Source organism: Penicillium rubens (genome assembly GCF_028828025.1).
Source record: "Penicillium rubens strain IBT 27055 chromosome Unknown utg000001l_segment0_segment0, whole genome shotgun sequence".
NCBI classification, from domain to species: Eukaryota; Fungi; Ascomycota; class Eurotiomycetes; order Eurotiales; family Aspergillaceae; genus Penicillium; species Penicillium rubens.
Genome location: NW_026890599.1, coordinates 894,209 through 911,873, shown reverse-complemented (window position 1 = coordinate 911,873; position 17,665 = coordinate 894,209). Strand labels below are relative to the sequence as shown.

General features: G+C 48.7%; 8 protein-coding genes across 8 annotated transcripts; 6 read left to right on the top strand and 2 right to left on the bottom strand.

Moving 5' to 3' along the window:
* Positions 1–439: 439 nt before the first annotated feature.
* N7525_000377 (protein MEMO1) lies at positions 440–1,658 on the bottom strand (the record flags this gene model as incomplete). The annotated part of the gene is made up of 3 exons (XM_002562420.1): positions 440–1,319; positions 1,372–1,440; positions 1,504–1,658. 3 exons carry the CDS (start codon positions 1,656–1,658, stop codon positions 440–442), a joined length of 1,104 nt encoding a protein of 367 aa, XP_002562466.1.
* Positions 1,659–2,522: 864 nt separating this feature from the next.
* N7525_000376 (uncharacterized protein) lies at positions 2,523–3,179 on the top strand (the record flags this gene model as incomplete). The annotated part of the gene is made up of 2 exons (XM_002562421.1): positions 2,523–2,682; positions 2,767–3,179. 2 exons carry the CDS (start codon positions 2,523–2,525, stop codon positions 3,177–3,179), a joined length of 573 nt encoding a protein of 190 aa, XP_002562467.1.
* Positions 3,180–3,952: 773 nt separating this feature from the next.
* On the top strand, positions 3,953–4,346 carry N7525_000375 (LSM domain-containing protein; the record flags this gene model as incomplete). The annotated part of the gene is made up of 2 exons (XM_002562422.2): positions 3,953–4,063; positions 4,146–4,346. 2 exons carry the CDS (start codon positions 3,953–3,955, stop codon positions 4,344–4,346), a joined length of 312 nt encoding a protein of 103 aa, XP_002562468.2.
* A 121-nt stretch (positions 4,347–4,467) lies between these two features.
* Positions 4,468–4,695, top strand: N7525_000374 (uncharacterized protein; the record flags this gene model as incomplete). Its single annotated transcript, XM_061211548.1, has 1 exon — positions 4,468–4,695. The coding sequence occupies one exon, from the start codon at positions 4,468–4,470 to the stop codon at positions 4,693–4,695; it is 228 nt and encodes a 75-aa protein (XP_061070774.1).
* Positions 4,696–6,646: 1,951 nt separating this feature from the next.
* Positions 6,647–8,375, top strand: phzA (putative serine/threonine protein phosphatase; the record flags this gene model as incomplete). Its single annotated transcript, XM_002562424.2, has 3 exons — positions 6,647–8,005; positions 8,057–8,209; positions 8,346–8,375. 3 exons carry the CDS (start codon positions 6,647–6,649, stop codon positions 8,373–8,375), a joined length of 1,542 nt encoding a protein of 513 aa, XP_002562470.2.
* A 1,191-nt stretch (positions 8,376–9,566) lies between these two features.
* Positions 9,567–10,533, bottom strand: N7525_000372 (alternative oxidase; the record flags this gene model as incomplete). The annotated part of the gene is made up of 3 exons (XM_061211547.1): positions 9,567–10,074; positions 10,152–10,434; positions 10,521–10,533. 3 exons carry the CDS (start codon positions 10,531–10,533, stop codon positions 9,567–9,569), a joined length of 804 nt encoding a protein of 267 aa, XP_061070773.1.
* Positions 10,534–13,174: 2,641 nt separating this feature from the next.
* On the top strand, positions 13,175–14,659 carry N7525_000371 (proline dehydrogenase family protein; the record flags this gene model as incomplete). Its single annotated transcript, XM_002558533.2, has 2 exons — positions 13,175–13,788; positions 13,843–14,659. 2 exons carry the CDS (start codon positions 13,175–13,177, stop codon positions 14,657–14,659), a joined length of 1,431 nt encoding a protein of 476 aa, XP_002558579.2.
* A 1,254-nt stretch (positions 14,660–15,913) lies between these two features.
* On the top strand, positions 15,914–17,585 carry N7525_000370 (sugar porter family MFS transporter; the record flags this gene model as incomplete). The annotated part of the gene is made up of 3 exons (XM_002558534.1): positions 15,914–16,109; positions 16,167–16,349; positions 16,411–17,585. The coding sequence occupies 3 exons, from the start codon at positions 15,914–15,916 to the stop codon at positions 17,583–17,585; spliced, it is 1,554 nt and encodes a 517-aa protein (XP_002558580.1).
* Between the last annotated feature and the right edge of the window lie 80 nt (positions 17,586–17,665).

Genomic DNA, 17,665 nt, shown 5'->3' with positions numbered 1-17,665 from the left:
AAGACTTGGAGAATACTTTGAAAATAGTTTATCTCGGCCATTTATTATCAATCTAAGATCTTCTTGATATTAGAGAATACAATGTGAAAACCTCCGAGTTCCCTGCTCTACAATCACACGTTAGATGCTCATCTCTCGACATGTTATTCTACCTCCCCGTGCTCGTGAGAGTAACAAAGTAATAGTGCTTTGAATGAAGCCTTGCGACGGATATATGCCGTCCGAGATTCCTGGCATCTGCGTGGACCTACGCCGATCAAGGGATCTACAGGCGGGTACGGATATCCACCGAGTGGTCACATTATGGCAATCCGGGGAAGCTGGGAATATAAACCCGATTTGATAATCTCTGCAACCTTACTTTAGCTATCATTTCTAGAGCTAACACATCCGAGCTAAAACAAGGAGAAAAGCTCTGCTATTGAGGCCTGGTGGAATCTCAAAGCACGGCAAATGCAGAGACATAGCTCACCGAGCTGTCATCGATATCTTCTACATCCGAGCTACGCTCATACCGCAGGAAGTAAAAGCGTCCTTCCTGATCGGCTGCTCGACTTGCCGTGACAACTTCCAGGGCTGCCATGATTACCCCGATCGGATGGCGCCCGCATACTGTGTTACCCGTGCGTTCAATAATATCGAGGAAAGACTTTGCAGATCCCGTGGTGATGGCAGCCATAGTAGCCATGTCAAATGCTGAGATACTCTCGTGAATGGCAGGTTCACGGCTTGAGATACGATCGCGTTGCCGCAAGGAGTGACCAGCTGAGACCATCTCGACGACCTGGTCGACGCTGCTTGCATCCATTCCGGGTTGCGGAAGTATATCGCCGGATAGTGGGAGTTCTGGCCCTGGCCTGGCGGCCTGTGGAACATAGTATGTGTAGCGGAATCGGAGGCCCCAGTGGCAGAAATCAGAACTTATCACAAATGCGTTCGCCGGGTCCGCCAGATAGGGGGCTAGGAGGGCACCAAATGCTTGCTCTGTCGCCGCAGAGGTATTTCCGACCATGATTGGGACTAGAGGTGGGTATTCAGAGGCTGAAGAATCGGGATATTGGAGCTGGAGCAAGCGGTGGATGTAGGGTAAGTGCATCTCGATGCTGTGTTCATCTTCATCGACCGAGCGTGACATGGTTGTGAAGCTGATCTTTGCCCCGTTTGGTCTGGTCGCCTGGGTTTTGAGAAGCTGGGTAATCAGCTCGGTGTCTAGTGGGAGGGGTTCATCGGATAGAGGGGTACGGTAGGAAGTTAGCGTTGGAAGAGCCAGTGTTGCGAGCGAGACATGGTGTGACGGTCCCAAGATAAAGATTCGCTTCCTATTTGTGAGATCAGAGGAGTTTCAAGAAAAGAAGCAGTAGGTAAGCTCACGCTTTGGAGAGATCTAGCGCCTTGTATGCGTAGGCTGCGCAGGGTCCCGAGTACGAATACCCCGCATGCCTGGTTGATCAGTATGCTTCGTCCTGGATAGCATCATATGTATAATAAGGGTCTCAAGCATACGGTGCGATGATCACTCTGGCTCCTGGAGTTGGCAGCGAGCCGACCTTCTCCATCGTGTCTGGCACCTGCGCCAGCCAGCCATCCAGCTGACGGGTCAGGGTGCGGGCACTGTCTGAGTACCATGAACCAGAGTGCGAGGCGTGACGAGATGGCATTGTAGGGTTTGAATAAATGAGTTAATGTGAAGGTCGGATGTGAGAAAGTGGTGCCCTACAATGAAGCTCTCCAATTGAGGAGAAGTGGGGGAGCGTCCATGGGTGGGGATCCCGAACGCTTGAGCCGGCGCGCCAATGGGAGGATATTGGGAGACATTGGGAGCTAGGCACCTACATAGGTATTGGTATTGATTGGATTCTGTCTACTTGCGAGACCGCAAAAGATTCATATTAGAACATATATTCTATAGGCCTTTCTACTCAATATCGTATTATGAATTCCCATGTGAAGTCTGATTATCTTCTGTAACCTTTAAAGTACTGCATACGTACCTATAACAACGTACCAAACAAAGTTGAAGGGTGAAATAGCTGCATATAAAGGTGTGGTTTTTAGTAATACCTCTAAAAGAAAGAGCAATCAAAATTTCGTTGTACGTCACTCTATAGTTATTTCCTAAAGAAAGGTAGTGCTGGATCCCGCCAGAATGATCGCGGCCAGAATGATCGCGGCAAGGGGCAGTCCCATGGTCGAAGCAACGGCATTGACATCTCTAGCTCAGATATATCAATTGAGAGTATGGGAGTAGAAATAGTCAGCTTCTTCTACAAAATAGAGGCCAGAGTCCAGTTGTGGAAGGTTGTCACGATCCTACCTGTTATCTATATTACCCGTTTCGGCTTAGCCTCAATGCAACGCGAATCCCGGAAATGACGCGCTGAGCCAATTGTGTTTGACATCGGTCCTCGTCTCAATTCCTCACACTATCTTCTCTTGTCACTATCATCCCTGTGAGACTTTTTACCCGATTACCTCTTTGCACCCCCTACCAATCCATCTTTACTATACACCCGAGCTCCAAAATGTCACTCAAGCGGAAAGCTTCGTTCACAGCTCTCCCGCCCAGTCCGTCAGTCCCAGCCCCTAGTGAATGGGGCATGATGATCGATGGGAGCACGCACCTCCACAGTCGGACGCGAAAACGCTTCAGAGACGATCGTCCCAGCGACCAAGTGATTTACCGTAAGTGCCTGGCCCCGCCCTTGCTACACTTGTAGCACCCTCCCTTGATCGCGTCAACGTTCGGACCTTGCTGACAACTAGCAGAGAATACCCTACGATGGATTTTCTCGGCCCAAAAGCAGCAGGAGTCTACGCAGGCCACCGACATGGATACAATGGACTCAGAGCCGACTCTCGAAACACCAGAAGCCATTGACCCCCGACAGCAAACATTACACCGATTCTTCCAGCAAAAACCCCAGCAATCATCGTCTTTCCGACCATCCCGTCAAGCACTTGCCCCTCGCGCCAATGAGACTGCCTTGGTACGGGAGGATGTCTTGCGTCTCCAGGCGTTTAATCAAATGAGCTCAGACAGCTCAAGCGAGAGCAATAGTCCCGAATCCAACCAGATGAGTGCCGATGTGGACATGGATATGGACATGGATAGCGGAAGCGGTAGTGATGGGCTGGATCAAGCGTCCAAGAACTGGGCAGGAGGAATGGCCTGGATGTAATTCGGTTGCACGGGTCCTTTTCAGCATCTCGCGCTGGTGTTCATATCAGGAGAGGTCATCATTACCTTTCCATTCATTTCGATACCTATTGGGGTTATTTGGGCAAGGTGTTACTGGCTAATTATATTGCTTTTCTTCCTTTATCGAAAGGAACTGGGAGACCATTCGGTCTTTGGCGTCTAGGGAAGCCTGGGAATACTTGAAAGTCAAGGGGCTTTGAATTTTAATGAATATACATAGCTAGATATCTGGCTTGATTTGATGTTCTAGTGACTCCCGAGTTCATTCGCAGGTTTTGGTAAGGGCATCATCATTTGATCCGGCCCGAGGTAGCTATTTGAAGGTATTGTGATCGCTTGCCTAGAATGGTAACTTGGCATAACCATAGTATATACATAAATATAAGTATGAGTAAGGCTAATAGCTGGTGCTGCATTTAAGCATACTGACCCTTCACTATTTAGACACTAGCCGTTTCGAAAGTGTAGGTTATTGCGTTGGCTGCTTATTATGGCCGCCAGTAGTCAAATGAGGCCTCAGGCATCAACAAAGTTGTTTGTCCACCCGACGTCGTCCCTCGTTCAATTGAACCACAAGGCCAGGGGAATCCCAAACCGCAAGAGAATTTACTTAACTTTGCCAACCCCCCGAATAACCCGACACTGTCCCTCCTCCTGCGTCGAATCCTTTTCAGCTCGGCTCCCCTCAGACTTGAAACTCCCCCGCACATTGGAGGTCCTCTCGCTGCTGACACGAGCAACGCACCAACCACAATGGATCACGATCAGTCTGTTCAGTACTTGGAAGGGTTGTTGGGTCGTACACTGCGGATCCATACCACAGATACTCGGATGTTCGTCGGACTTTTCAAGTGTACCGATGCGGTAAGCAGTCACCTATGAACTACGTGCCATAGGGTTTGAAATAGCATACAGCAACTGGTACTAAACGAAAATTCCTCGACAGGACCGGAATATCATCCTCGCGAACTCTTTCGAATATCGTATGCCCACCACATCTGCCGTACAAGCCGCCGCACACGAGAAAGAGTCGTGGGAAGAAGGGTCGGAAGCGAAGAGCGCAACTGTCAAAGTGAACATGACACACCGGCTGATAGGCCTCATTGTGATCCCAGGACGACACATTACGAAAATAGAGCTGGAGTAAGCCTTGATCTGGTTCCAACTCGGGCTCGTATCTACGAGATCTTCATTCGCCCACCTAGGGATCGTTTTCTATTCTATTCTCGAATGATAAACCTGGCTCTACTGCCCCACTACCAAGCAGCATGGCAACCACCTATTGCACTCACCCACGCGAGATGCTGCAGGAGAGGCCCGGTGTCTGCCCTGCGCCCACAACCACCCTGGTCCCTGCTTTTCCGCCAGGACTAGAGTTGGGCGCGGGGCTGCCAAGAGGAGGCTTTCCTGCAGCGGCGCTCGCTGCTCTTCCGCCAACGTGGCACCGGGAGCACAGCAGCTGCATCGCAGTATCGTCCCATTCAAAGGTGGCTTGACCGACAGGTCTGCAGTCAGGTTATCGGATAGGAAGATTGTTTATGGCAGGCGCTTTCGGCGAACAAGGGGTGAATGGAGGGGCAAAATAGCGGTGTCTCCGCCACAGAGATTCCTTGGCATGCAGCGTGCTTGCTTTCGTGCAGAACCAAGGCTATCTGTGGCTCGTGTCCGCTTCTACGATCTGATCATGGGGCAGGTTGTATCTTGTTTCGAAGGGACGCTACTATGCTCTAGCCGCCTTCCACTGTTGGACGTGTTTGCAGGAGGCTTACGCTCTATCACGCAGTCAACATTTGTGATGTATCATTTTGCTTCCGAACGTGGTGTCGAGTCCTTGAGTTTGTGGGCGCTTCACTTTATCTCTATCACTTCTGATAGGAGACGTGCCCCGGGTGACGGGGTCCAAGCTCCGGATAGATTCTCTTGCGAAAGGTCGGGTAGGCTCGGAAAAAGATTTTTCGTGTCCGACTGGATTTGCAAATCCATTTGTGATGGTCTCTTCAGGTGGCCCAAATTTAAATGTAAATGCATGTACGTTGTAGGGTGTAGGGAGAAAAGCATCGCTTATTGAGCGCTAAATAGTGGAGGTTCAAGAAATCTAACGAGCCAAAAAAGATCAGATTACAGTATGGAAAAAATAAAACAAAAGATATTGTTTAGATATTGGGGAGAAAGCAAGGGCTGTACAAGACCAAATAAAGAAAACAAAGAAGGTATTTCCAAGCTTTGTGCGGTGTGCTGTAAAGAGATATACAGACCTTACAAGGGACTTAGACCTAACTATGTGTACTAGTTTCGGTTTTAAAAGAAAAAGAAACCAAACCCAAAGAAAAAGAAAAAAAGGAAATAACCTTTTATTTCTCAAAGCTGATGATGAATACCCACGAAATCCATGACTCTTCAATATAAATATCAGAGTCCAGACTCTTCCCTTCCAGGCAAATCAGGCAACTGTCTTAGACTCTCTTGCCAGGTGGGACGAGGTTCTTTGTATAGCTCGGTCCGAGAGATAGTCCGGCTGACCTAATCCACCCACCCCCGATCGAGACCGGGCCCAAGAAACGGAAACCACAGAAACAAGCCATTTTGTACCCGCGAAGTACCTTTTTGCTGTACTAGCGGTGGCGGAGTACTTTTGCCTACATCTGACCTTTCTGACCTTGACTTGCTTAACCTTCATTCCTCTTCCCCTCTCTCTTCTTCCAAGGTCTTTTCATTGTTTTCATCGCAGGGAGCTTCCAAGCTTCTTGATCTCTGCTACATCGCCTTTGATTCTTACTGAGGTAAATTCGTGCCGGGGTGTCTGCCTACAATGTGGAACACCCGCTCAAAACCCCCCCCCCCCGTACATAATGACGCATTCCTCTATCCGCAAACCCACCATTCCCAGTCCTTCTCCATTCAAGGACCTCCCTTGCTTATTTCTTTCTTCTCTTTCTCGTCAATACCTCCACATGCCACCTGGGTTTCTGCGGAGTCAGCCCTGCAATCCCGCACCTGCATTGTCTCGTGCAAGAGGCTAACTTTCGGTAGAGCTTCCTCAGCCTCTCAACCTTGGAGCTTCCCGCCTTTTATCTTTAGCTTCCCACCATTCGGAACCCCCTCCACCTGCATCCATCACAAAAACATCTAGCCTGCTACCTAGCTCCTCACCTTGATCTCGCCACCTCGCCCCGTTCGCCTCGTAACTGTGCTGACGTCCCTCGCACTTGCCCCTCTGCCTGTGTGTTGCTCAAGTGTCCTGAATAGGTGGATTAGTGATAATCAGTTTTCACACAAACCGTTGCGCATTCTTTGCAGAGCCCTTCCAAGCTCTTTGTAATATTGCAGAAGCACGGGCCAAGACATTCCAGCAACACAACAGGGGTTTCTCGGCATAACAGTTGGAACTTCCATCGTTCGTGCGATCATCTCAAACTCAAGCTTGGCAGTTACCCGAGCCTTGTAGTGATGGGTCAGTCGCATTCCAAGGGCAACGCCTCCGGCGACCCTCTTCAGTCCTACCCTTCATTTTCCAAGTCCGACACCAAAGAGTCTCTCCGCTCGTTCCGCGGGTCGATCCGATCCAAAATCCCTGGTGCTCGCAGCTCCGATAGCCCTCGGGGCTCCACCACTGCTCTCTCCCAGACTGAGAGCCAAACCGACAAGTCCGATGCTGGATCACTCAAGTCTGTCGGAAGCCGCCCTGGCTCTAATGCCGGCCTCCCGCAGTCGCCTGGTTCCGAGAGCGCGTCGCGACCCAGCTCCCCCCAGCCCCCGCCGTCTCCCTCGCTTTCCACCACCTTGCAACGAGGCCACAAAGATGTGGACGCGATGAAGCAGAGTGGCGAAGTCGACCTTGTGTCGGATAACCCTCCCTCTGGTGGCCCCCCAACTGGGGCCGCCGCGGTCGCTGGTGAATCGATTCTGATGAAGCGAGAGAACCAACTGAATCCCATTCTGGACTTCATCTTGAACGCTCCCCTGGAGACTTCTGGGTCTCCTGGAATGGGTATGGGCGCTTTGAAATCCATCGATTTGGACGACATGATTTCGCGACTCCTAGACGCTGGTTATTCGAGCAAGGTTACCAAAACAGTCTGCTTGAAGAATGCGGAGATTACCGCTATCTGCACCGCCGCTCGCGAGCTCTTCTTGTCGCAGCCTGCTCTGCTGGAGCTGTCGGCTCCCGTGAAGATTGTCGGCGACGTTCACGGCCAATACACTGACCTCATTCGGCTCTTCGAGATGTGTGGATTCCCTCCCGCTTCCAACTACCTTTTCTTGGGTGATTACGTCGACCGAGGCAAGCAGAGTCTGGAGACAATCCTTCTGCTGATGTGCTATAAGCTCAAGTATCCCGAGAACTTCTTCCTGCTTCGAGGTAACCATGAGTGTGCCAACGTTACCCGTGTTTATGGGTTCTATGATGAGTGCAAGCGTCGTTGCAATATCAAGGTCTGGAAGACCTTCATCGATACGTTCAATTGTCTCCCGATTGCTGCGATTGTGGCCGGCAAAATCTTCTGTGTCCACGGTGGTCTCTCTCCTAGTCTTTCGCATATGGATGACATTCGCGGCATCGCTCGCCCCACTGACGTGCCGGACTATGGTCTGTTGAACGACCTCCTGTGGAGTGACCCGGCAGACATGGAGGAAGATTGGGAACCTAACGAGCGTGGTGTTAGCTACTGCTTCGGAAAGAAGGTGATCATGGACTTTTTGCAGCGTCACGACTTCGACCTTGTTTGCCGTGCTCACATGGTGGTTGAGGATGGATATGAGTTCTACCAGGATCGTATTCTGGTGACTGTGTTTTCTGCACCCAACGTAAGCCGCTTTCACTTGTGTTTCACTGCGACTCTCACTGACCTTCTCTAGTATTGCGGCGAGTTCGATAACTGGGGCGCTATCATGTCAGTTTCTGGCGAACTTCTTTGCAGCTTCGAACTTCTCAAACCCTTGGACTCGACCGCCTTGAAGAACCACATTAAGAAAGGCCGGAACAAGCGCAACAGCATGCTGAACAGCCCCGTAAGGAACCCCCCTTTGGATTTACCCCCATGCGATCAACCTTGCAGCACCATACGACGCTCCCGATCTTTCTTTTCACGCACCATGCAGAAACTGTCTCCTGCATCTTCTTGAACGAATCGCTAACCAATCCCAGCCCGCGGCGGTATCGGCACAAAGTTATTAGGCCCCACCGACCGGCTCTACATTTGAAATTGATATCATCTCATCTCCTGCGATCGGTCTTTGTTGTCATGGTCTCGATTACTCTGACAGTCATTGACCGGCAATGAACACGACTCTCACCAAGCTAGCAGCGTGGTAGCCTATCCCTTGTTTGATAATGGCTGATCACTGAAAACGCTCTGCCCCCACGGCTCTTCGCACCAACTTCCGGACCCAATCTCCCCGGTATGGATGCCCAATATGAGGTTTGGCGCAGAAATGAACCGGATTCCTCTGACCAGTCCGCGCATCGGACCCCATAAGGTACCGTAGCATGCATGGACCCGCAGATCCCAAATTTGCAGACTCAATGGAAAGACATGCTCGAGCAAAGGCATGTGGAAACTTCATAGGCCACTTTATTGTCGCCTAATTCGGTTCCAGCTCATAACGCAGACGCGTCCAGACCCACGGCATTTTTCTTCGGCCCCCCTCAACATCATAGCTATGTATCTGTACATGGCTTGGGTTATCAGGCCTCGTTTCTGGTGTGGCATTCTCCTGCATGTACTTACAATATCTCTACTCTTTTACCCCAGACAAATGGTATTACTTGGGCATCATTCGGCTTTCTTCCTTTGTGCCACGTTTCTAGCACCGTGGACCGTTCTCAGTATATTATATGCGTAGGATCTTTAGTTTTTTGGGTACATTTTTTTACAGATACTTTCTCAATATTTCGTATTGATCGTCTAGCGAAGTTGCCCATTCGGCTAAACTCTTCGGTGGGTAAATCAAAAGCCACACCACACCGCTACATACTGAATGCCTCGTAGCTCGACCAGAGGCCAGTCAAACAGACCGAAGTTCTCAGTAAGAACTCTGTACAGCCCAACGATGACCAGTTACATGTCTAGGCCTCACTCGGGACCACCTTCGACAAGCCTCGGGCAGCTCACCCGCCTTCGAACATCGCCTTTATGCACATGCAACATGCAGTAGTTGGTATGAGGTATGATTTACAAAAATTGGCTTAGTCCACATCTGTGCAGATAAGAGAAAAATTTACTAATGATGTCCAGCTAACTCACCTAAGTGTATTGGCATGCTTAACGATACTATGGCGGAGCTCTCCAATTGCTTTTGCACAACAAAACCATTTCGTGATAGACCAGTTGAGGTCAAATGAACAAAACCAGAACCATGTTCTCAATCAAGTTCCCTTCCGACTATTCTCCTCCAGCTGGCGCAACCCGCCAGTCGAACCAGCAACAGATTGAACCTGAGCCCTAACCTTCGCCGCAAAAGGATTCGGATCCGTATTCTGATCCAAATTCCCCAAAGTATGATTGACATCACGATGTTTCGCCTCATCAGCACGAACATACAGCAACAGCGAACGCATACAGCGTTGACCCTCCGGCATCTGCCAGTACTTAATTGCCATCTCGGGAGCCTGCAAGCCCTCCCATGCAGGCAGATGACCGTCCTCGAGATCACGGATTGCCTTCGAGTACGTGATCACAGCTTCTTCTTCTAGATACCCCACAAAGCGATGGCATATCTGAGGCGAGATGAGATATGCCAGGGAGAACCCGCTGAAGAATACCCACTGCGCACCGAGGACCATGAATCGCATTGCTGGGCCTGGCTCGGCGAGCTTGAGGAAGGTGAGGAGATGCATTCGTTCGTTGTAGGCTTCTTCGAGGAGGGTTTCTATCCTGTTTTGTGTGAGATTATAGATACATTGCCATGCAGCAGAAAGGAGGATGCTATGGATATGGCTGGTATCACTCACCATCCGTTGTCTCGCCTCATTCGGCGGATGCTTTTGAGATGGCGCAGCATCCCTGCTACCATTCCTGGAACGCCGGCTACGCTTTCCAGGAAGACGAATCTAGTGATCCATTTCTCCTCTGTCATTACGTAGGCTTTGGAGAGTGTGTTTGTGTTTGCTGGTCGGCTGTTATATCCAGAGACGAAATCCATACCCCAGCGTAAGAGGCGCACGGTTCCGAGAGCTGCTCTATCTTGCCAGGTGTATGCTTTGCGGTGGGCGGTTCGGACAGCGAGGATTTGTTCTTTAGTGTATCTAGTAGAAAGGTGATGTGTGTCAGATACAAATGTTTCAGACGAAAGAAAGATTCCCTCTACTGAGGACATACACGGGATGGGTCCATGATGACTTTTGGCCGACGTGTGTGCTTGTTGTATGGTTTCGCTTGGTCGATAACAATGTAGACAGGCTGCTATGTCTGCTGGGCTGAGCACATAATATACCGCCTGTTCTGAATATCGCGCTGTGCTGAAGGCGGGTGGGCACAAGTGAGAGACGAGCTGTACTTGTTTGGAGCTTCATGACTACCAAAACATATAAGAGAAAGTAAGAATGAGTCTTGAGACTTGCACAAGGGGAAAGATAAACGAGCGAGAAATCTATACAGTCTGCAAATGTTTTATTTTGGAATTGAGTAGTCAAAGTCCACAGGGTTGTCCGTCTTTTATGTTATAGACGTTCTGTTTCCTACAATGCAGAACGCAGAATATGACTCAACAATTGTTGAGGATCTCGTGTACCACAATATACAGTGTATGCCCGATAATAGCTTCATGAACTCCACGATATTAACTTAGAGATGGCTACTGCAAGGAGAAGATCGCGCCTTGTCAAACCCTATTCTCCCGATTTCATCCGACATAGAGAAAACCTCGGGTGAAGACGTTCTAGATGGCTTTTTCGTTTGACTCATTAAAATTATATGCTGAAAGGAGAGTCAATTCAACAGTAAGTAGATAATGACATGTATGGAAAGGGGTTGTAGACTAGTGATCCTAAGTTTTGCTTAGTGCACCGGGCCGGGGGCCGGCATCTGATTATCTTAGGCTCAAAATGGAAATTGGCGATAATGAAGACCGTACTGAGAGGTACAAGCTTATATCCGTTTGATGAGGCTGGAAAACAGGGTTTCCGATGTGTATGAATTTGGATCTCTTTGTAGAGATTGAATGACAGACTGAACCAGAGATTCATATTCTTCGCTTAGGCTGTTTAAAACCCATGCAATTACTACCTGTTTTGGTAGTATGATCTCTTTGCTTGTGAGATCGTCCACTAGCATTTTGACCCTGTTTAGATATTCTTCTATGGTATGAAAATCATCCAATTGGGTGTTGAAGAATTCTTTCAAAGTCAAATACTGCGTGGTAAAACCATTTGGGTAATAGATTACTTGCAGTTTATCCCAGGCCTGCTTTGCATCTGTAATGTCTTTGATGTATAGAAGGGGGCCATCATCACATAGCAGCTGTATGATAGAGAGAGCTCTATCATTTTTACTACCAGTGGTGGCACTTTGACGGATTGTATCAATCAATTCTTCTTTGGCGAGAACTGCTTTTGCCCTAATCGTCCAGATTGAGTAGTTATCAGATCCTCGAAGCCTTTGAATTTGGGTTTCCTCCAGAGAGGCCATGATTCTTTATATAGTGCTATCAATGTGTATAGATAGTTGTAATTCGGCAGTTCAAAAAGGGTCAATTTTGGTACGTAGCAAGATGTAGAAACCTTTCTATAGTAAAGACAGAAATAAACGAGCCGGGCTCATAGAAAAAAACCATGAAGGATAAAAAACTAATCTATGCCGGGGTTTTCACCCATATTTATCTTTAAATGTATGGTTACATTTAATTAAATCATGATATCACATATGGTTTCATGAATCTAGATTTAAATCAATTGTGTCATATAGATCTGATTTTTCATACAGTTACAATTTCTAGGAACCAGTATCTTCATCTTCCTTTTGATAAGTACAATGATTGAACACTGCCTACCTTCGTTATAGCCGAGGGGTGGCTGGAAAACATGCTTGTGTCTTTTGGCCATATAACAAATTCACTTCGCAGCCTGGAGAACATGGGGTGTATAAGATATCAATTTCTATGTACAAGGTACATCAGAGAGAATTAGTGGTATCATACTATTCTATCCTAGGAGAAATTAGCCTGTTTAACACCCGTGAATGTATCCTTTCCTTTTGGGGGACTTTGCTAGATTTCCACCCCAAATGCCATACATACTTATTGAAAGGAAAAGTCGCAATTGCTAATATAATTATCAAACAAATTTAATAATAAGAATATAGCTACCTAGGTAGACTAGAAATGAGATATTCATAATGCTCGAAGCCCGGTAGTTACGACCATGAAGTAAATTAGAATGATCTGTTAAAGCCAGAAAATATTGTGATACCCTAGGCTCTAATCTACAAACTTACATCTAATATATCTTGTGCGTAGCGATGATATATCCTTGCATGAGATATGCACTAGGTTATCAAGAGGGCCAAGTGAAGTTTCCAAGATTGTACATAAACCTTTCTGTCATGCCTGAAAGATATAAAATAACACTCACAGCAACCTGATTGATCCAGTGATGATGCATACTCCATTTCATCTTTGTGTCACTTGATCAAAACCAAATAGGTGCTGTCGGTAGCCATACCGTTGATAACATGGACAAGCAACCCCGCCACCGGCGAGTCTCCCGTGCAGACATTCCACGACCGCATCATCTGGATCACCAATGGGACCAGTCCTCAGAATATGTTCTCCGGATTCCATTACTGTTTGTGGAGATACTGCCCATCATCAATGATCACCCCGCATGGTGGGTTTGATCAGTTATCAAAGGCACCGGGCCCCTGTCCGAGACGCTATCTGGCTCTACACGAGGGGCACAACAATGAAAGATAAAGAAGCTGGTCACTTCGCTTAGTTTAAAATGAGGCAGAGAAATCGAAAGTCGTTCATTTTAAAGAAATGGGTACCTTACTTCCTGGAAAGCCTCTAACAGCTCTTGCGCGATGCACTCGACCAACCAGCAATGTGAATGCCTCGATGGCATTGCGATTTACCTCAACGCTCCAAGCACATGCGCAGGCTAAGACTGCTACGAGCCCCTCACTACCACCTCTCTCTGTTTTACCGGCGCGTGTCCTACTCAGATCGCTGTTGGTCTCTACGATATCGTCAAAGAGAGTCCTCCTCATTCCTGCGCTTTCGTTGATGTCCTTCCTCTCCAAGCCTAACAGAATCTGGCTATTCGATGTGGATCGGAATCCAGTCCTACATGGAATATTAAAGACTACGTTCTACAATCAATTCTGTGCTGGAGAGAATGGGGCGGAATGCAGATCCACCATCCGGGAAATGAAAGACATGGGCTTCCGCGGTATGATTTTGACATACGCTGCTGAGACTGTGTTTGATCATAGTACTCAGGCTCAGAGTGGACAGGGTGTCGCTGCTTTGAAAAGCGAGAACGGGGATGTGGCCGTCGAGGCTTCAGTCCACTGTCCCAGCATCGAAGCGTGGCGGGAAGGGACAGTTGAGACCATCTACATGACGGAGGCAGAAGATTACATCGCAGTCAAGTAAGTTACTCGGATCTCCCATTGCTTGAAAAGTAACGACTGACCATTTACAAGGTTGACTGGGGCTGGCGCCAAAGTCACCGAGGCTTTTACTGCTGGAGAGTTGCCCCCGCATCAAATGATGGATGCATTGCACGAGGTCTGCACCAAGGCCAAAGACCGAAAGGTTCGCATCCTCATCGACGCCGAGTCTCAGCATTTCCAAAAGGGCATTTCACGGGTTGCTGTGGAACTTATGCGTAAATACAACCGTGACGGTTACGCAGCTATCTACAATACCTACCAGGCCTACCTCAAAAACACACCAGCGACACTGGCCAACCACCTTGCTCTGGCAAACGAAGATGGATTCACTCTCGGCCTCAAACTCGTGAGGGGTGCATACATGGCCACGGATGAACGGTCCTTGATCCATGATACGAAGGAAGACACCGATAACGCATATAATATGATTGCCCAGGGGGCACTGAGAAAAAACATTGGAGAGTTTGGAGACAAAGGCGCCCGCGATTTCCCCTCGGTGAATCTGTTTCTGGCAAGTCATAACAAGGAGAGCGTGGTGACTGCCCACGAACTCCACAAGAATCGTGTCATGTCTGGCTTGCCCACTGTGCCTGTGCGTTTTGCTCAGCTTCATGGTATGTCCGATGAAGTTAGCTTTTCTCTGCTTCAGATGAATGATGGCGATGGAACACCGGAAGTTTACAAATGCTCCACCTGGGGAGGTATGGGTGAATGCCTGGCCTATCTTCTTCGTCGGGCAATTGAGAATCGGGATGCTGTTCTGCGGACGGATAATGAGTATCGGGCATTGAAGAAGGAGGTTTTCCGGAGAGTGAAGTCGGTGCTTTCTCTTTCGCCATCTTCGTAGCGCACTAAATGACATACGCATTTTGGATCAGTGTGTTTCACTGGCTTATGAATCCACATGCCTTCAATGGACTAGACCCACAGGAATAGATTAAGGATGTACGGTGTAGGCACGTAAGTTATATCTAACAAAAGTACGGGCTGGCAGGGGAGCCGTGATGGACCGACTGGTCTTTACTTTCATCACGGGAATACCCATGGCCCGACGGGGTTCCCGCTTGCAATTTTGGCGATTAAAATTTAGTTTCAGAAGAATTAAATATGTATAATGAGTGCTGGTTGTGTATATGTATCTTCGGGGATAATGATAGCGCTGATGAACGTCATTTTAGGCAAAGATCTGCAACTTGTCGGTAATCTCGGGGACTGTTATTATCGTGAGCATGGAAAGTCGGATTAAACCCGGCTCGGCTTTCTGGAGTAGAGGAAGCAGCGAGAGCCAAGGGAACTTGGTTGGCGATCATTGACTTTTGTCATCGTTGAAGATAACATATCGCCCTGAAGTTCACCGCAATGATTGCGTGATGATGCTAGGGACCTCGGGGGGTTAAGAACGTCCAGTATGTCTCACAGCCATTACCTTGGAAGGGCGTTAGGACTGAAGCAGTGCGCAACCTGCGTCACATTGACCACCAAACATATGTAGCCAAATGTGGACAAGTGATACATGAGATAAGAGATATTTCGTTGATTGGAAGGGGCTACGCACGACACCGCTCTACTTGACGCCATAGCCCTCAGTCCCATCTGGATACGAACGTACAAAGTACGACCCGAAGAGCTAAGAGGGCAAGTGGGGTTGAGGTATTTAATGGAGGAAATATTGAGTCGTACGTGGAGTACATGTAGCCAGTACTAAATGGAAGGAAGTGCGGAGATGCTGTGGGTTCCGGGGCCAATATTGCGCCGACAAGCTTGGGGCTTGATAGAGCTAATCCGTATTACGCCTAGCGCTGTATTGTGCCAGACTAGAGGAAGCTTAAGCTCCACACAACGTTAAATACAAAAATTCTATTGGTCACTTCAGAGAGCGCCCAAAGCTTGGTAAGCTTGTTTTTCCTCTGCCTGGAGTAGCCCTGCTCCATAGTCTCCTTTAATCTGGGGCCCCTCGCTTCAGAATTTAGTAAGCGGGAGTGTTACCCCCGCGTTCAGGAGGCTTAAATTCCGGTCTACTCTTTGGAAATGTGCGAGAGCTGAAGTTCTTTTTTCCTTTGGACTCATCTGACGAAGACCTTTGAACACTAGAGTGAACGCTATGGCCCCTAAGCTCAAAGGCAAGTCATTAAGCCTCATCATCGGTCTTGTTGGCGCTGTTGGATTTGTACTACAGGGTTACGATCAGGCAGTTGCCAATGGACTGTTGACACTGGGCTCTTTCATCGCTGTCTTCCCTCAAATCGATACCGTGCATACCAGCGGTAGTGAGAAATCACACAATTCTACGATTCAAGGTATCTACATAAAATAAACCGGTCCTTATTGATGGGAGAAATGTTGACCATTCCAAGGCACAACGGTCGCTATCTATGAAGTTGGATGCGCACTGGGTGCAGGTTCCTGTGCCTTCCTAGGTGACAGGCTTGGTCGTCGCAAGACCATCTTTCTTGCCGGCTGTGTAGCCTTAGTCGGTGTAGCCATTCAAGCGAGTCCCTTCTCGCTTGGTCAGCTCATCGCTGGCAGAGTTATTACCGGTAAATCAAGCCCCAGTCTACCATCGAACAAGTTGCAAGAAGCTCAACAGAAAATGAACAGGTCTTGGTGTCGGTGGCTTTACCGCCACAATCCCAATGTACGTCTCCGAGTCATCTGGCGCAGAGGCCCGTGGACGAATGGTCCTACTGGAGGGGTGGTTTGCAATCGGCGGCATTGTTCTCGCAACATGGTTGGAATTTGGACTTTACTATGTCAGCGACAACTCTGCCAGCTGGCGATTTCCTATTGCATTCCAAGGCCTCTTCGCTCTCGTGGTTGTGGGGTGTATCATGCTTCTACCCGAGTCTCCCCGCTGGCTCGCACGCGTCGGCCGCCTAGAAGAGGCATCTGAGGTCTTGGCCCGCATGGAAAATGCGCCAGTCGACTCCGAGCATGTTCTACAGGAGCTGGAAATTATTCGACAGTCACTGGTAATAGACGATAGCACCGAATTGGCAGGTTCCTCTTCGCCATTTGCTCTCACGAAGAACCGCCACCTGCACCGTACAGTTATTGCCGTTGGTGTGAACATTCTGGCGCAGATGACTGGTGTCAACATCATCACTTTCTATTCCGATACTATCTTCGAGTCCAATCTGGGTTACTCCGGCACTCTCTCACGAATTATCACCGGTTGTCTGCAAATCTGGCAATTCTTGGCGGCAGGCGTGGCTGGTCTACTCATCGATCGTGTCGGACGTCGTCCGCTGCTTATTGCTGCCGCTGCCGGTATGACCCTTGCCCAGGCTTGTCTGGCAGGGCTATCAAGCCACCTTGAAAATAGGTCTGCAGCTGGCGCATCACTCTTGTTCTACTTCGTAGCGCTTTTCTGCTTCCCTATTGGGCTTTTCCTTGTCCCATTCATGTACGCTGCGGAGATCGCACCGCTGCGCACTCGTGCTAAGGTTACTGCCATGGCAGCTGCAGCAAACTGGCTCTTTAACTTCGTGTTGGCAGAAGTGAGCCCTGTGGGGTTCGCTACTATCCACTGGCGGTATTACATTGTCTACGCTTGCATTAGTGCCTTTGCTTGTGTGTCTTTCTACTTCTTCTGCCCTGAGACTAAGGGCCGTACGCTGGAGGAGATCGATGATATCTTTGTCCAGTCGAAGTCTGCCTTCGATACTGTTCGAATCGCACGGGAGATGCCCTACCAGACGGAGATCCTGGCGCACGTCAGTGATACCGAGAAGGGTGGACTGGAGGCCATGCAGGTGGAGAATGCTTCAAAATGATATGAAGAGCTTGAGACGACGTGATGCTTATCAGTGTTGTCTAAGGTGGAAGCTTATGATAGGAAGGTTATAGATTTACA